The 19,875-nt window shown below is 48.3% G+C and overlaps 1 protein-coding gene across 8 annotated transcripts in view; it reads right to left on the bottom strand.

Annotated features, from left to right (window-relative positions):
- Positions 1–19,875, bottom strand: part of scrib (scribble planar cell polarity protein) — a 349,859-nt gene that overhangs the window by 171,979 nt on the left and 158,005 nt on the right. For 7 of the 8 annotated variants that reach the window (XM_059971535.1, XM_059971528.1, XM_059971533.1 and 4 more), the window contains exon 16: positions 15,202–15,264. The exons of the other annotated variant lie outside the window; for it this stretch is intronic. In XM_059971535.1, coding sequence (XP_059827518.1) covers positions 15,202–15,264 — 63 coding nt within the window. The remainder of the gene's footprint in view (positions 1–15,201; positions 15,265–19,875) is intronic. 8 annotated transcript variants of the gene reach the window in all.

Raw genomic sequence — 19,875 nt, 5'->3', positions numbered from 1 at the left:
CTCGGCGTGTACCAGTCTCTTCCTGGGCAGGTCAACCAGCAGGCTGTGAGCTCGCAAAAAATCCGCACCCAGAAGCGGTTGGGCTACGGCGGCCAGTGTGAAGTCCCACGTGAACTGGCTGGGGCCGAACTGTAGCTGCACCTGACGGGTGCCATAGGTCCTTACTGTGCTGCCATTCACGGCCCTCAGGGGGGGACCCGGTGCCCTGCTGCGGGTGTCGTAACTCGTCGGAGGTAAAACGCTGACCTCAGCCCCAGTATCGACCAAAAAGCGGCGTCCCGACCTGCTATCCCACACATACAGGAGGCTATCCCGATGGCCAGCCGCCGTAGCCATCAGCGGCGGCTGGCCCTGGCGTTTCCCGGGAACTTGCAGGGCGGGCGGCAACGGCGGGCTTCTGCGCCCCACCGCTGGTGGTAGAAGCACCAGTGGTCATTGGGCCGGGGGTTAGTGGGCTCTGCGGCCGGGCCTGGACTGGTTTGCTGCCGGGAGCGTGGCTGGGAGATCTGTGCGATGGACGCCCCGCTCACCTTTTTGGCGTTCCACAGCAAGTCCGCCCGGGCTGCCACCTTCCGGGGGTCACTGAAATCTGCGTCGGACAGCAGCAGGCGTATGTCCTCGGGCAGCTGCTCCAGGAATGCCTGCTCAAACATGAGGCCTGTGTGTCCCTCGGCCAGAGACAACATCTCATTCATTAAAGCCGATGGAGGTCTGTCGCCCAAGCCATCCAGGTGCAGTAAACGGGCAGCCCGCTCGCGCCGTGAGAGTCCGAAAGTCCTGAGGAGCAGAGCTTTGAATTCCGTGTACTTGCCGTCTGCCGGGGGCGACTGTACGAACTCCGCGACCTGGGCAGCTGTGTCCTGGTCGAGGGAGCCCACCACATAGTAGTAGCGGGTGTCTTCTGAGGTGATCCGGCGAACGTGGAATTGGGCTTCGGCTTGCTGGAACCATAGGTCCGGGCGCTGTGTCCAGAAACCTGGCAGTTTCAACGAAACCGCATGAACAGAGGCGGCGTCGGTCATTTCTGGTCCAAAAATCGTTTGGACCGTCGGGGTCACCAATTGTAGCGGTGTGCTACAAGCAGCGCTAAAATTACGACACGGAGTCGGTAACTGCAGTCGAAGGAAAAACTTTATTCGAAAACTTCAGCCTCACTTTTAAGCCTCTGTCAACCGGCCCCCCATGGCGAAGAGGCTCCAAAGCTCTGTGCTCGCAAACCCCCGTAGGCTATCTAATTGTGAGTCGGTTCGCATACGCTAGGAAATGAGCCGCCACAACACTGGCCAGGTTCTGGCACCGAGCCTGTCTCTGTGACTCAGAAGGGAAGGGGGGAGAATTTGTTAGTTTGGAGAATGAACAGAAGTGGGCGAGGACAAGATTCCAGGATGGTATGTTGCCTGCGAGGATATCTCTTATCGAGTCCTCAACATTCTTAATGGGAGGGTGAACAGCCAGAAGTCATGGTCCTTGTGGGTACCAATGACATGGGTCAGATGCATGATAGGTTCTGTAAAGGGAGTTCAATGAGTTAGGTGCTAAGTTAGAGGGCAGGACCTCCAGGGTTGTGATCTGAGGATTGCTACCTGTGCCACGTGCTAGTGAGGCCAGAACAAGGAAGATTACACAGTTTAATGTGTGGCTAAGGAGTTGCTGCAGGACAGAGGGCATAATATTTCTGGAACATACGGCACTCTTCCAGGGAAGATGGGACCTGTACAGGGAATGTTTGCACCCAAAATGGAGGGGGACTAACATCTTAGCCGGAAGGTTTGTTAATGCTGTACAGTGGAGTTTAAACTAAAGTTGCAGGGGGATGCAAACCAGAGTGCCAGGACAGTTGTAGAGGCAGATGTAGTGAGATCTCAGCAAAGAGTTGGGAATCAAAACATTGAGCATGGTACAACTAGTGTCCAGAGCTGCCAATAAGTATCATAGGAAAGCAGATGATAGTGCTGACAATGAGGTAACTGGTTTACAGAGGCAATGTGTAGTAAGGAGAGGCTGTTGATAGGGAAAAATTGCAGCCAACAGGATGAGTTGCAAAAAGTGGACAAAACTCAAAAGGGTGAGTATTACCCTTAGGAGTTGTATTGACTGCACGCACTCTACGGAATAAGGTAGATGAACTTGCTGCACAGTTACAGATTGGCAGGCATGGTGTTGTAGGCATCGCTGAATCATGGCTGAAAGGAGATAATAGCCGGGATTAAAATGTCCAAGGGTGTATCAAAAGGACAGGCAGGAAGGAAGAGCAGGCAACATTGATAAAAATCAAATCAAATAATTAGCAAGAGGTTGGAATATGTTCAATCATTGTGAATAGAGCTAAAGAACTGCAAGGGTAAAAAGAGGCTGATGGGAATTGTATACAGACCCCTAACAGCAGTGAGGATGTGGCCTACAAATTGCAATGGGAGATAGAAAATGCATTTTAAAACAGCAATGTTGCAGTAGTCACGTCGGACTTCAATCTGCAGGAGGAGTGGGAAAATCAGTTAGTGCTGGATTACAGGAGGGGGAATTTCTAGAGTGTTTACAAGATAAAGCAGCTCATGGTTGAGCACGCTGGGGATCAGCTATTCAGGATTGGGTGTGCATTGATTAGAGAGCTTAAGGTAAAAGAATGCTTAGGGGTTAGAGATCATAATATGATTAAATTCACCCTGAAGTTTGAGAAGGAGAAGCTGAAGTCAAATATATCAGTATTATAGTGGAGTAAAGGGAATTACGTAGGCACAAGAGAGGAGTTGGCCAGAACTGACTGGAAAAGAACACTGGCAGGGATGTTAGCAGAGCAGCAATGGCTGGAATTTCTGAAAGCAATTTGGAATATACAGGATATATACATCCCAAAGAGGAAGAAGCATTCTCAAAGCACAATAACAATGGTGGCTAAAAAGAGAAATCAAACCCAGTATAACATCCTGTATAATATACTGCTAACACCACAGGGTATTTCATTTAATAGTCTTCTCTTGAGGCAGCATTTCTGCTGCTGGTGTTTGGGTTTCAATTAATAGAAACACAGAAACATAGAAAACCTACAGCACAATACAGGCCCTTCAGCCCACAAAGTTTTGCTGAACATGTCCCTACTTTAGAAATTACTAGGCTTACCCATAGCCCTCTATTTTCCTAAGATCCACGTACCTATCTAAAAGTCTCTTAAAAGACCCTATCGTATCCGCCTCCACCACCGTTGCCGAAAGCCCACTCCATGCATTCACCACTCGCTGAGTAAAAAAATTACACCTGACATCTCCTCTGTACCTACTCCCCAGCACCTTAAACCTGTGTCCTCTTGTGGCAACCATTTCAGCTCTGGGAAAAAGCCTCTTGACTATCCACAAGATTAATGCCTCTTATCATCTTGTACACCATCTCTCAAGTCACCTCTCACCCTCCTTCACTCCAAGGAGAAAATGCTGAGTTCAATCAACCTATTCTTATAAGGCATGCTCCCCAATCAAGGCAACATCCTTGTAAAACTCCTCTGCATCCTTTCTATGGCTTCCACATCCTTCCTGTAGTGAGGCAACCAGAACTGAGCACAGTACTCCAAGTGTGGTCTGACCAGGGTCCTATATAGCTGCAACATTACCTCTCAGATCCTAAATTCAATTCCACGATTAATGAAGGCCAATACACCATACGCCTTCTTAACCAGAGAGTCAACATGCACAGCTGCTTTGAGCATCCTATGGACTTGGACATCAAGATTCCTCTGATCCTCCACACTACCAAGAGTCTTACCATTAATACTATATTCTGCCATCATACTTGACCTACCAAAATGAATCACCTCACACTTATCTGGGTTGAACTCCATCTGCCAATTCTCAGCCCAGTTTTGCATCTTATCAATGTCCTGCTATAACCTCTGACAGCCCTCCACACTATCCAGAACACCTCCAACCTTTGTGTCATTAGCAAACTTACTAACCTATCACTCCACTCCCTCATCCAGGTCATTTATAAAAATCACGAAGAGTAAGGGTCCCAGGACAGATCCCCGAGGCACTCCACTGGTCACTGACCTTCATGCAGAATATGACCCGTCTACAACTGCTCTTTGCCTTCTGTGGACAAGCCAGTTCTGGATCCACAAAACAATGTCCCCTTGGATCCCATGCCTCTTTACTTTCTGAATAAGCATTGCATGGGGTACCTTATCAAATGCCTTGCTGAAATCCAGATACACTACATCTACTGCTCTTCCTACAAATGAAGCAAGCGGCTGAGAATGAAGACTAAAGACATCTGGGAGAGAAGCCATTTAATTTTACTGATCGGGGAAAAGAGGCTGGACTGCGCAGGCGCGTGACTTAGGACACCAAAAGTTTAAAAAAACGACCGCCATATACAGCGGCCATCATTAGAGTAGACTGAGTCAGAGTGGGACAGCTTTAGCTTAACAGGCTTCGGCGTGAACAGGCAGAGGCTAGGGTAGGTTCCGGTAAGTTTTGTTTTTGTTCTTTTAGAGTAGAGAGAATGCCAGGCAGGATGTTGGAATGCTCCTCTTGCAGGATGTGGGAAGTCCTCCAGTGAGGTATTGCACTTTGGAAGTACAAACCAAGGTAGAACATACAAGGTAAATGGTAGGGCACTGAGAAGTGTAGTACAACAGAAGGAGCTGGGAATATAGATTAAAAATTCCGTAAAAGTGGCATCACAGGTAGATAGGGTAGTAAAGAGAGCTTTTGGTACATTGGCCTTTATAAATCAAAATATTGAGTGTAAGAGTTGGAATGTTATGGTGAGGTTGTTTAAAACATTGGTGAGGCCGAATTTGGAGTATTGTGTGCAGTTTTGGTCACCAAATTACAGGAAGTATATTAATAAGTTGAAAGAGTACAGAGAAGGTTTACAAGGACGTTGCCGGGACTTGATAAACTGAGTTATAGAGAAAGGTTGAATAGGTTAGGACTTTATTCCCTGGAGCGTAGAAGAATGAGAGGAGATTTGATAGAGGTATATAAAATTATGATGGGTGTAGATAGAGTGAATGCAAGCAGTAAACACAAAGTACACTGCAGATGCTGTGGTCAAATCAAGACGTACAAAAAAATTGGATGAACTCAGCAGGTCGGGCAGCATCCATTGAAAGAAGCAGTCAACGTTTCGGGTCCAGACCCTTCGTCAGGACTAATTTCTCCGCATCTCAGTTCTGAAAGGACGTGCTTCAATCCCAAAGTCATACCCTCTTGTCCTAAACCCCCCTCCCATGGGAAATAACTTTGCCATCTATTCAGGCCTTTTAACATTTGGAATGTTTTTATGAGATCTCCCTCATTCTCCTGAACTCCAGGGAATACAGCCGAACAGCTGCCAGACGTTCCCCATTTGGTAACCCTTTCATTCCTGGAATCATTCTCGTAAATCTTCTCTGAACTCTCTCCCATGTCAGTATATCCTTTCTAAGATAAGAAAATACTCCGTGTGGTCTCACAAGTGCCTTATAGAGCCTCAACATCACATCACTGTTCTTATATTCTGTACCTCTAGAAATTAACGCCAACTTCACCACCTTCACCTTCTTCACCACCGACTCGACCTGGAGGTTAACCTTTCGGGTATCCTGCACAAGGACCTCCAAGTCCCCCTGCATCTCTGCATTTTGAATTCTCTCCCATCTAAATAATAGTCTGCCCATTTATCTATTCGACCAAAATGCATGACCATACACTTTCCAACATTGTATTCCATTTGTCATTGTATCGTTTCTGTGAAATGAGGGGAAGGACCTGTCTGATGTGAAAGATTTAATGGGTCCCCCAGCAGGTGGTGAAAATTCAGAGTTGGTTTTGGCAATTACTTCCCTGGAAGATAAATCCCAAAGTTTACTGGCAGGAGTCAAAGTTATTAGAGTAAAGTCCACTCCTGAAGCAGAGGAGGAATATGAGACTTGAGCGGAGCACATAATATGAAAATACAGTGACTGGTAGAGAGTCTAGAAGGTCTGGCTGCTGAGGTCCTTAAAGGCAAAGAGCCCATTTGCCACTTCTGTAGGCTACATGCAAGTGTTAGAAAGCGTTTTTGGAATAATGAGATTCAGCTACATGTTCCAGGAGAAAGTGAAGAAACTTTCTGCCTACATTTTCAGGCTAGAGAGACAGCTACATTGCTTGCAGCATAAAGGGTCTTTTCAACTGGCTGAGATCGATCAATTAATGGATGGATCAAGTGGCGAAGGGCTGAGAGATGGAAAAGGAGACTGATGGAGAAGATGATAAAGTTCAGAGATGTCTTTTCTACTGATAAGTTAATTGTGGATTGCACTAAGAGTACTCGCCACACCATCCGAGTGACAGAGGACACTCCTGTCAGAGAAAGGACTCGACGATTAGCCATCAGCAGAGGTAGTGGCTGTCCGGCAACATCTGCTGAAACTGAAGGAGGCTGGATTTTCACTGAGTCACGGGATCCCTATGAGTCACCGATAGTGGTGGCAAGGAAAACGAATGGGACGGTACAAATGTGTGTTGACTATCGAACACTGAACCGACGCACAGTCCCAGTCCAGCATACTGTTCCACGGATCCAGGATGCACTGGCCTGCGTGAGTGGAGCAAAACAGTTCAGTGCGCTGGACTTAAGAAGTGAAGCCGACAAAGGGGGCATTCATACGTCCACTTGATTTCTCTCAGATTTAACAAATGCCCTAGGGCATATCAGGAGTACTGGCTACTTCACAATGTATCATGGAGAAGATTGTTAGGGACATGAACTTGCTTGAGGTACTGGTGTAGCTGGATGATCTCAGTGTTTGGGTCTACTCTGAAAGAGCACAGAGCGAGGCTTCTGAAGGTGCTCGGCTGCCTGAAAGCTTAAGAGTTTAAACTGTCACTGGACAAGTGCCAGTTCAGCAAGACATCAGTCAACTACAGTCAGCCCTCCTTATCCGTGGGGGATTGGTTCAGGGACCCCCCGCGGATACCAAAATTCGTGGATGCTCAAGTCCCTTATTTAACATGTATTAGTGCAATGGTCTTTAGGACCCAGCGGAACCCTGGACTTTATTTAACATGTCTCCGTGCGGTGGACATGAGGACCTGGCGGTGCAGCTCTGAATCCGCAGTGTTTCTGTTCACGAAAATAATCATAATCACAATTGAAAATAAGGTGGAAGTAATAAAGCGATCGGAAAAAGGTGAAACGCCATCGGTCAGTGGAAAAGCATTAGGCTACAATCGGTCAACGATCGGAACAATTTTAAATGTAGCATGTGAAAGGCCCTGCCCCTATGGAAGCTACAATTATTATTAGGCAACGCAGTGGTTAAATTATTGAGATACGTATGTTTCTTAAGTGTTTTATATGCATAGAAAGGTAAAATGTGTACTATATACTAAGAAAAACATTTGACTAACTGACGCTAAATAATACCGGATGTACCTGTTCCGACTTCAAATCCAACTTAAAGACGGACTCAGGAATGGAACTCATTCATAACCAAGGGACTGCCTGTACTTTTAAGTCATTTCTAGATTACTTATAATACCTAATACAATGTAAATGCTACGTAAATAGTTGTTATACTGTATTGTTTAGGAAATAATGACAAGAAAAAATAGTCTGTACATGCTCAGGCAATGAGCGCTGGAGAGAGAACTTCCGGGTTTTCCCAATCCCCAGTTGGCTGAATCTGCACATATGGAATCCGCTGATAAGGAGGGCCAACTGTACAATGGGCACATAGTTTCACAGGATGGAGTAGCTACTGATCCATCCAAGATAGAAGCAATGACTACATGGCCAAAGCCCAAGCATATGAGTACTCTACAGTCGTTTCTTGTACTCTGTGACGACTTCCAGAGATTCATTAAAATAAGCCACATTTGTAGCAGTTTCTATGCAGTTAACCTTATTTGGGGAAGAAGGGGAGAACAAAATAATAAGAATGTTTATCTTAGCCCTTCAGAGCAAAATGGGATGCAAAATGTAGATGCCTTCCAGCTGCTGAAGGAGCTGCAGACTGAAGTGCCTGTACTGGCTTTTGCAAATCCCATTTGCCGTAAATACTGCACAGTGACAGCAGCCAAGAGTTTAGGAACGACCAACATCAGGACAGGCACAGGGTTGAAACCTTTCACCTTTGTCAGCCGGAGTCTGTTGTTCTCCAAGCGAAACTACTCAACTCACAAATTGGAGTTTCTGGCATTCATCAATCACTCAATTCTGGTCACCTCACTGTAGGAAGGATGTGGGGGCTTTTCCCCCCAGGGCTGAAGCGGCTACAACAAAAGAGCCTAGTTTTAAGGTGCTTGGCAGTAGGTACAGAGTAGATGTCAGGAATTAGTTTCTTTCCACAGAGACTGCTGAGTGCGTGGACTGCGCTGCCGGAGGCGGTGGTGGAGACAGAAACAATAGGGTCTTTTAAGAAATACCTGGATGGATACATGGCGCTTAGAAAAATAGAGGACTATGGGTAAGCTTAGGTAGTTCTAAGGACAAGTTCGGTACAGCTTTGTGGGCCGAAGAGCCTGCATCGTGCTGTACGTTTCCAGAACAGAGAGATAAGGACCATATGGAAGGAGATGGGATTTGTTTAGAATAGAGAGATAAGGACCATGTGCAGAGAGATGGGATTTGTTTAGAATGGAGGGATATGGACCTTGTGCAGGGAGACGGGATTTGTTTAGAATGGAGGGATATGGACCATGTGCAGGGAGATGGGATTTGTTTAGAATGCAGGGATATGGACCTTGTGCAGGGAGATGGGATTTTTTTAGAATGGAGGGATATGGACCATGTGCAGGGAGATGGGATTTGTTTAGAATAGAGAGATATGGACCATGTGCAGGGAGATGGGATTTGTTTAGAATGCAGGGATATGGACCTTGTGCAGGGAGATGGGATTTGTTTAGAATGGAGGGATATGGACCTTGTGCAGGGAGATGGGATTTGTTTAGAATAGAGAAATAAGGACCATGTGCAGAGAGATGGGATTTGTTTAGAATGGAGGGATATGGACCTTGTGCAGGGAAATGGGATTTGTTTAGAATGCAGGGATATGGACCTTGTGCAGGGAGATGGGATTTGTTTAGAATGGAGGGATATGGACCTTTTGGAGTGAGATGGGATTTGTTTAGAATGGAGGGATATGGACCTTGTGCAGGGAGATGGGATTTGTTTAGAATGGAGCGATATGGACCATGTGCACGGAGATGGGATTTGTTTAGAATAGAGAGATAAGGGCCATGTGCAGAGAGATGGGATTTGTTTAGAATGGAGGGATATGGACCTTGTGCAGGGAGACGGGATTTGTTTAGAATGGAGGGATATGGACCATGTGCAGGGAGATGGGATTTGTTTAGAATGCAGGGATATGGACCTTGTGCAGGGAGATGGGATTTGTTCAGAATGGAGGGATATGGACCATGTGCAGGGAGATGGGATTTGTTTAGAATAGAGAGATAAGGACCATGTGCACGGAGATGGGATTTGTTTAGAATGGAGGGATATGGACCATGTGCAGGGAGATGGGATTTGTTTAGAATGGAGGGATATGGACCATGTGCAGGGAGATGGGATTTGCTTAGAATAGAGAGATAAGGACCATGTGCAGAGAGATGGGATTTGTTTAGAATGGAGGGATATGGACCTTGTGCAGGGAGATGGGATTTGTTTAGAATGGAGGGATATGGACCATGTGCAGGGAGATGGGATTTGTTTAGAATGCAGGGATATGGACCTTGTGCAGGGAGATGGGATTTGTTTAGAATGGAGGGATATGGACCTTGTGCAGAGAGATGGGATTTGTTTAGAATGCAGGGATATGGACCTTGTGCAGGGAGATGGGATTTGTTTAGAATGGAGGGATATGGACCTTGTGCAGGGAGATGGGATTTGTTTAGAATGGAGGGATATGGACCATGTGCAGGGAGATGGGATTTGTTTAGAATAGAGAGATATGGACCATGTGCAGGGAGATGGGATTTGTTTAGAATGGAGGGATATGGACCATGTGCAGGGAGATGGGCTTTGTTTAGAATGCAGGTATATGGACCTTGTGCAGGGAGATGGGATTTGTGTAGAATGGAGGGATATGGACCTTGTGCAGAGAGATGGACTTTGTTTAGAATGCAGGGATATGGATCTTCTGCAGGGAGATGGGATTTGTTTAGAATGGAGGGATATGGACCTTGTGCAGGGAGATGGGATTTGTTTAGAATGGAGGGATATGGACCTTGTGCAGGGAGATGGGATTTGTTTAGAATGGAGGGATATGGACCTTTTGCAGGGAGATGGGATTTGTTTAGAATGGAGGGATATGGACCTTGTGCAGGGAGATGGGATTTGTTTAGAATGGAGGGATATGGACCTTATGCAGGGAGATGGGATTTGTTTAGAATGGAGGGATATGGACCATGTGCAGGGAGATGGGATTTGTTTAGAATAGAGAGATAAGGACCATGTGCAGAGAGATGGGATTTGTTTAGAATGGAGGGATATGGACCATGTGCAGGGAGATGGGATTTGTTTAGAATAGAGAGATAAGGACCATGTGCACGGAGATGGGATTTGTTTAGAATGGAGGGATATGGACCATGTGCAGGGAGATGGGATTTGTTTAGAATGGAGGGATATGGACCATGTGCAGGGAGATGGGATTTGCTTAGAATAGAGAGATAAGGACCATGTGCAGAGAGATGGGATTTGTTTAGAATGGAGGGATATGGACCTTGTGCAGGGAGATGGGATTTGTTTAGAATGGAGGGATATGGACCATGTGCAGGGAGATGGGATTTGTTTAGAATGCAGGGATATGGACCTTGTGCAGGGAGATGGGATTTGTTTAGAATGGAGGGATATGGACCTTGTGCAGAGAGATGGGATTTGTTTAGAATGCAGGGATATGGACCTTGTGCAGGGAGATGGGATTTGTTTAGAATGGAGGGATATGGACCTTGTGCAGGGAGATGGGATTTGTTTAGAATGGAGGGATATGGACCATGTGCAGGGAGATGGGATTTGTTTAGAATAGAGAGATATGGACCATGTGCAGGGAGATGGGATTTGTTTAGAATGGAGGGATATGGACCATGTGCAGGGAGATGGGCTTTGTTTAGAATGCAGGTATATGGACCTTGTGCAGGGAGATGGGATTTGTGTAGAATGGAGGGATATGGACCTTGTGCAGAGAGATGGACTTTGTTTAGAATGCAGGGATATGGATCTTCTGCAGGGAGATGGGATTTGTTTAGAATGGAGGGATATGGACCTTGTGCAGGGAGATGGGATTTGTTTAGAATGGAGGGATATGGACCTTGTGCAGGGAGATGGGATTTGTTTAGAATGGAGGGATATGGACCTTTTGCAGGGAGATGGGATTTGTTTAGAATGGAGGGATATGGACCTTGTGCAGGGAGATGGGATTTGTTTAGAATGGAGGGATATGGACCTTATGCAGGGAGATGGGATTTGTTTAGAATGGAGGGATATGGACCATGTGCAGGGAGATGGGATTTGTTTAGAATAGAGAGATAAGGACCATGTGCAGAGAGATGGGATTTGTTTAGAATGGAGGTATATGGACCTTGTGCAGGGAGATGGGATTTGTTTAGAATGGAGGGATATGGACCTTGTGCAGGGAGATGGGATTTGTTTAGAATGGAGGGATATGGACCATGTGCAGGGAGATGGGATTTGTTTAGAATAGAGAGAAAAGGACCATGTGCAGAGAGATGGGATTTGTTTAGAATGGAGGGATATGGACCTTGTGCAGGGAGATGGGATTTGTTTAGAATGGAGGGATATGGACCTTATGCAGGGAGATGGGATTTGTTTAGAATAGAGAGATAAGGACCATGTGCAGGGAGATGGGATTTGTTTAGAATGGAAGGATATGGACCATGTGCAGGGAGATGGGAATTGTTTAGAATGGAGGGATATGGACCTTGTGCAGGGAGATGGGATTTGTTTAGAATGGAGAGATATGGACCATGTGCAGAGAGATGGGATTTGTTTAGAATAGCGAGATATGGACCTTGTGCAGGGAGATGGGATTTGTTTAGAATGGAGGGATATGGACCTTGTACAGGGAGATGGGATTTGTTTAGAATGGAGGGATATGGACCATGTGCAGGGAGATGGGATTTGTTTAGAATGGAGGGATACGGACCTTGTGCAGGGAGATGGGATTTGTTTAGAATGGAGGGATAAGGACCATGTACAGGGAGATGGGATTTGTTTAGAATGGAGGGATATGGACCATGTTCAGGGAGATGGGATTTGTTTAGAATGGAGGGATATGGACCTTGTGCAGGGAGATGGGATTTGTTTAGAATAGAGAGATATGGATCATGTGCAGGGAGATGGGATTTGTTTAGAATGGAGAGATATGGACCTTGTGCAGGGTGATGGGTTAGTTGAGATTGTAAACACTTGATAGGGTGACGAGCCTGTTCCTATGTTCTTTATAGTTGATAGAATCTGAAAAAATAACTCGGGAAGTGTTACAAATGCTACACTGTTATTTCATTTATTTTATTGTATTTTATTTTATTTCCAGTTACAGCAGAGACCAGGCCCTTCTGGAACTTTGAGAAGCACCGTCCAGCAACCCACCTATTTGGCCCTAGGATAATCACAGGACAAACTGCAATGACTGATCAACCTACGAACTGGTATTTCTCTTGATGGTGGGAGGAAATTGGGAAAAAAAATATGCACAAACGTACAAACTTACTTATAGAGTATGCCAGAATTGAACACTGACCTCCGACATCCAAGCTGCAATAGTGTTGTGCTAACCGCTTTGAGCTGGTATTCATCAGACAAGTGTGTTTCGTATTTGAAACAGTGCACAGCACACACAGATATCAGGTGCTGCAGTGAGTAGCAGCAATACCAATAGGAAGAGAGCAGAACACAGACAGAAGACAGGGAAGGGGAGGTGCTCTCATTCCCATACAGCAGTGCAACCAAGAAGCAGGTCTAATAGGTTCCCCTCCTCACTGAGCAGTCTCACAGAATGCCGTGGAGTGGAAGCCTGCTGAGGTGGTCAGGCCTCCCAGAGAATAATGAACATATAAACACACACGCCAGTGATGTGACCAAGCAATCCTGCAGTTACAGGTCCAAATCGCAACCCCTTTCTACAGCAACATCCCCTCACATTGACCTCTTTATTAGGTACCTCCTTTACCCAATAAAGTGCCGCTAAGTGTATGCTTGTGATCTTCTGCCATCGTAGACTGTCTACTTCAACACTTTGTGTGTTCACAGATGCTCTCCTACACATCTCTGAGGTTACTGTCAGCTTGAACCAGTCTGGCCATCCTCTTCTGGCTTCTCTCATTAACAAGGCATTTTTGCCCACAGAACTGTCACTTACTGGATACACTTAGTTTCTCGAACCATTCTCTGTAAACTCTAGAGACTTGTGCATGGAAATCCCAGGAGATCAGCAGTTTCTGAGATATTCAAACCACCCCGTCTGGCACCAACAATCATTCCACGGTTAAAGTCACTTAGATCACATTTCTTCCTCATTCTGATGTTTGGTCAGTACAACAACTTAACTTTTTGACCATGTCTGCATTCTTTTATGAATGAAGTTGCTGCCACAGGATAAGCTAATTAGATATTTGCATTAACTGGCAGGTGGACAGGTAGTATCAAATAAAGTGGCCACTGGATGTATCATTTCTGAGTGACAAACCCCTCCGCCCAGAATTAAAAGTAACTCGCAGGAACCCAAGCTCTCTGTTTTACAGGAGGAAGGCTGCTGATGCAGAGTACAGTAGGATAGGTTTTAGGGAATGGGTGCAGTAACACTCCTGGTCCGGCAGCCAGCGGGCCAGAGCATCAGTGCAAACAGAGCTGTAATACACCGGCAGGGTGGGATAACTCCACCGTATATTGGCTGCTGACAACAGGGCACTAAAGAGATCTTGCATATGCTGAAAATGCAGAGCAACACACGCAAAATGCTGGAGGAACTCAGCAGGCCAAGCAGCATCTATGGAAACGAATAAGTAGCAGCATTTCAGCCTGAGACACTACATCAGGACTGGAAAGGAAGAGGGGAAAAGACCGGTGGGGGGGGTGGTGAGTTGGTTAAGCTAGAAGGTGACAGAGAGGGGGTAAGGGAGATGAAGTACAAAGCTGGGAGGTGAAAGATGGAAAGGGCAAAGGACTAGAGAAGGAATTCAATACAAAGGAGAGAACCTTGACGAGAAAGTTTAAGAGGAGGGGCACCAGGAGAAGTGACATGAAGGTGAGAAACAGAAGAGGCAAGAGGGGATTCAGAGTAAAGACTAGAAGAAAAGCGGGGGTGGGGGGGGGAAGTGGGAGAGACTTCCCAAAAGGGCAAATCAAACTTCATGCCAGCAGATTGGGGGCCACCAGGTGACCTCATCACGATGGTACAGGAGGCCATGGAGCAATAACAGGAATGGGCACAGAAATTGAAATGTCTGACCGCTGGTAAATTCCACTTTTGGAGGTGCTTGATATTAAATCCTTTCCCCTTATCGATCTCTGCTGTCACCAGCTGTGGGATTCCCTTCTCCCAGTGCCATGAAATATTTATACCCAGGACCAAAATCTGGGCAAGTATAACAGGGTAGAAGACAGAAGGTTTTGGGGATAAGACTCCAACAACAAAAGGTCACAGCGGAGCCTCTGAAGGAAGATTGCCATCTCCACTCTCTCCATTACCAAAAGACCATAAGACATTGAAGAATCAGGCCATTCAGCCCATCATCTGCTTTGTCATTTCCATTCATGGCTGATTTACTTTCCCCTCTCTATCCCATTCTCCTACCCTCACTCCATAACCTTAGATGCCTTGACGAATCAAGAATCTATCAACCTCAGCTTTCAACATACCCAATGACAGCCTGCATAGCCACCTGTGGCAATGAATTCCTCAGATTCACCACCTTATGCCTAAAAAATTCCTCCTCACCTCTGTTCCCATCTATTCTGAGGCCATACCCTCAGGTCCTAGGCTCACCTACAACAGGAGACATCCCCGCCACCACCAACCCCCCCCTCAACATCCATCACTCACCACCACTCTAAACCACAGCCTCTACAAACTAAAATCAACAGTCCCTCTACAGTAAGGTTTCAGAGGAATGCCTTTGCACCCCAGTGCCTTGTCACTTGCCAGTGCTTCAGGGCAAACCCACCACAACACAGACTGGGCATGCATGTGAAGAGCTGGTATAGAAAGCGAACAGTACAGACCTCTTCCTCCTCAATTCGAGCAGGCTCGATCAGCAGGTTATTGACTTGATCAAAGGAGACCCCCTGTTAGGATAGGAACCAGCAGAGGCATGCAGATTAGTGGAGCATAGCTTCAACCCAACCGAAACACAGCCCTTCGATGCACACCCAGGGCAGCACCAGGCACACAGGCACGAGCGGCACACAAAGACACAGACAAAGACACAGACAGACACAACCCTGGGCTCGCAAATTCTCACTGTGCCTGAGGACACTCCTAAGTTGGTGGGGACAAAGGCAAGTGTTTGGTGAATACTGAGGAAGGGGTCAGGTCAGTTTCCAAGCCTCACTGAGGCACCTCCTGAAGCTGAGTGTGACTGAGCAGGCCTGGCGCTATGGAGAATGCTAGTGTGGGAGAGGTGGGGAGAGTTTGCCACCTTCCTTGAGACCCAGCAAACCCCCAAACCGGAGGCTCCCCCACCAGGGAAGATCAGAGATGAACAATTTCACAATCAATAGCCGAGTGCTGAGTTCTCCGCATAGCCTCCCTCCCTGCGCGACGCAGGGCTGACACAAAGGATGGAGTGTGGCGTGTCCAGCGCATCCCAGGGGTGATCCGCAGCTGACCGTGTTGGGGCATTCTCCGGGGAAACAACACCATCCTATCGTCTGGATGGAGCTAAACCAGGGAGCGTCAGTCTCTTGGGTTGTGGACTGTTAGCTCAGATGGAGCCCTCCCGGCTGGGGTTTAAAGCACAAGACTCTCACACAGCAGGCTCTCGTGTAAACACAAGAGCCAGCTGGCCAGCTTCGGGGAAACCACACACACACACACGGCCCACCAACCCCACGCTGGTGTATACCCGACGCACAGACCCATTCAGACTCTTCCTCACCACACTCACACACACACACACACACCCAGATTCAACCCACACACACTCACAGACACATGTATACACACAGGCCGCCAGATTGGTGGGTCGCAGAAGCAGAGACACAGCCAGCAGCAAGCTCAGGGGAACAGTGGGAGAGGCGAGGCAAGCAGAAAGCGAAGAGAGGAGTAAATCTCTGATGCAGAGAGAAACAGAGAACTTGGGATGAGGGGTTGGGAGGGGGGTGCTGATTAACGCACTGCACTAGAATTTGAGAGCCCAGAGAACCACTCATCAAACAGCAAACAGCAGTCCTTCAGCGTTCAGCTGAAGGAGAGGCAAAAAGAGAGAACGAAGATCAGTGTGTGGGGATGACTGCACGTGGAGTGATCCTCCTACTGTCCTAGAGTGACTGGGAACCGTCCCAGCACGCCTGCCCTCCTACATGCACAGAGAGTGTCCCACAGTGACAAAAAACATTTCCAATACCTCTGCCGTCTCACGTGCAGACAGTGTCCCAACAGTAACCAAAAACACTTCCATTACATCTGCCATCTCACGTGCAGACAGTGTCCCACAGTAGCCAGAAACCATCTCAGCACACCTACCCTCCCAAGTGTGGACAGACTGACCCAACATACCACGCCTCTATATGTGGAGAAAATATCTCACAGTAACGGGGAACCGACCCAGCATGCTTCCCCTCCAGGCACAGAGAGACTGACCCACAGTAAATGGGAACCGTCCCAGCACGCCTGCCCTCCCACGTGCAGCGAAACTGACCCTCAGTAACCAGGAATCGTACCAGCACGCCTCCCCTCCCACATGCTGAGAGAATATCTCACAGTAACCGGGAACCATCCCAGCACACGTGCCCTTCACTTGCAGAGAGCATGTCACACAGTAAATGGGACATTCACAGCATGTCTGCCCTCTCACATGGAGAGAGAGTGTCCCACAGTAACCGGGATCTGTCCCAGCACACCTGCCCTCTCACATGCAGATAGAATATCTCACAGTAACTGGGAACCATCACAGCATGCCTCTACTCCACGTGCAGAGACAGTGTCACACAGTAACCAGGACCATCACATCATGTCTGCCCTCCCACATGCAGAGAGAGTATCTCACAGTGACTGGGAACCATCCCAGCACGCCAGCCCTCCACGTACAGGGAGTGTCACACAGTAAACGGGACCCGTCCACTATCCCTGACCTCCCACGTACAGAAAGTGTCACACAGTAACCGGGACCCGTCCACTATCCCTGACCTCCCACGTACAGAGAGTGTCACAAAGTAACTGGGACCTGTCCACTATCCCTGACCTCCCACGTACAGAGAGTGTCACACAGTAACCGGGACCTGTCCACTATCCCTGCCCTCCCACGTACAGAGAGTGTCACACAGTAACCGGGACCTGTCCACTATCCCTGCACTCCCACGTACAGAGAGTGTCACACAGTAACAGGGACCTGTCCACTATCCCTGACCTCCCACGTACAGAGAGTGTCACACAGTAACTGGGACCTGTCCACTATCCCTGACCTCCCACGTGCAGAGAGAGTGTCACACAGTAACTGGGACCTGTCCACTATCCCTGACCTCCCACGTGCAGAGAGAGCGTTACACAGTAACCGGGACCTGTCCACTATCCCTGACCTCCTACGTGCAGAGAGAGTGTCACACAATAACCGGGACCTGCCCACTATCCCTGCACTGCCAGGTACAGAGAGAGTGTCACACAGTAACCGGGACCTGTCCACTATCCCTGCACTCCCACGTACAGAGAGTGTCACACAGTAACAGGGACCTGTCCACTATCCCTGACCTCCCACGTACAGAGAGTGTCACACAGTAACTGGGACCTGTCCACTATCCCTGACCTCCCACGTGCAGAGAGAGTGTCACACAGTAACTGGGACCTGTCCACTATCCCTGACCTCCCACGTGCAGAGAGAGCGTTACACAGTAACCGGGACCTGTCCACTATCCCTGACCTCCTACGTGCAGAGAGAGTGTCACACAATAACCGGGACCTGCCCACTATCCCTGCACTGCCAGGTACAGAGAGAGTGTCACACAGTAACCGGGACCTGTCCACTATCCCTGACCTCCCATGTGCAGAGAGAGTGTCACACAGTAACCGGGACCTGTCCACTATCCCTGACCTCCCACGTACAGAGAGTGTCACACAGTAACCGGGACCTGTCCACTATCCCTGACCTCCCACGTGCAGAGAGAGTGTCACACAGTAACCGGGACCTGTCCACTATCCCTGATCTCCCACATGCAGAGAGAGTGTCACACAGTAACCGGGACCTGTCCACTATCCCTGACCTCCCACGTACAGAGAGTGTCACACAGTAACCGGGACCTGTCCACTATCCCTGACCTCCCACGTACAGAGAGTGTCACACAGTAACTGGGACCTGTCCACTATCCCTGACCTCCCACGTGCAGAGAGAGTGTCACACAGTAACTGGGACCTGTCCACTATCCCTGACCTCCCACGTGCAGAGAGAGCGTTACACAGTAACCGGGACCTGTCCACTATCCCTGACCTCCTACGTGCAGAGAGAGTGTCACACAGTAACCGGAACCTGTCCACTATCACTGACCTCCTACGTGCAGAGAGAGTGTCACACAATAACCGGGACCTGCCCACTATCCCTGCACTGCCAGGTACAGAGAGAGTGTCACACAGTAACCGGGACCTGTCCACTATCCCTGACCTCCCATGTGCAGAGAGAGTGTCACACAGTAACCGGGACCTGTCCACTATCCCTGACCTCCCACGTACAGAGAGTGTCACACAGTAACCGGGACCTGTCCACTATCCCTGACCTCCCACGTGCAGAGAGTGTCACACAGTAACTGGGACCTGTCCACTATCCCTGACCTCCCACGTGCAGAGAGTGTCACACAGTAACCGGGATCTGTCCACTATCCCTGACCTCCCACGTACAGAGAGTGTCACACAGTAACCGGGACCTGTCCACTATCCCTGACCTCCCACGTGCAGAGAGAGTGTCACACAGTAACCGGGACCTGTCCACTATCCCTGACCTCCCACATGCAGAGAGAGTGTCACACAGTAACCGGGACCTGTCCACTATCCCTGACCCCCCACGTACAGAGAGTGTCACACAGTAACCGGGACCTGTCCACTATCCCTGACCTCCCACGTACAGAGAGTGTCACACAGTAACTGGGACCTGTCCACTATCCCTGACCTCCCACGTGCAGAGAGAGTGTCACACAGTAACTGGGACCTGTCCACTATCCCTGACCTCCCACGTGCAGAGAGAGCGTTACACAGTAACCGGGACCTGTCCACTATCCCTGACCTCCTACGTGCAGAGAGAGTGTCACACAGTAACCGGAACCTGTCCACTATCACTGACCTCCTACGTACAGGGAGTGTCACACAGTAACCGGGACCTGTCCACTATCCCTGACCTCCCATGTGCAGAGAGAGTGTCACACAGTAACTGGGACCTGTCCACTATCCCTGACCTCCCACGTACAGAGAGTGTCACACAGTAACCGGGACCTGTCCACTATCCCTGCCCTCCCACGTACAGAGAGTGTCACACAGTAACCGGGACCTGTCCACTATCCCTGCACTCCCACGTACAGAGAGTGTCACACAGTAACAGGGACCTGTCCACTATCCCTGACCTCCCACGTACAGAGAGTGTCACACAGTAACTGGGACCTGTCCACTATCCCTGACCTCCCACGTGCAGAGAGAGTGTCACACAGTAACTGGGACCTGTCCACTATCCCTGACCTCCCACGTGCAGAGAGAGCGTTACA

Source organism: Hypanus sabinus, chromosome 6, assembly GCF_030144855.1.
Source record: "Hypanus sabinus isolate sHypSab1 chromosome 6, sHypSab1.hap1, whole genome shotgun sequence".
NCBI classification, from domain to species: Eukaryota; Metazoa; Chordata; class Chondrichthyes; order Myliobatiformes; family Dasyatidae; genus Hypanus; species Hypanus sabinus.
Note: the sequence above shows the minus strand (reverse complement) of the source record. Positions and strands in the feature narration are given on the sequence as shown.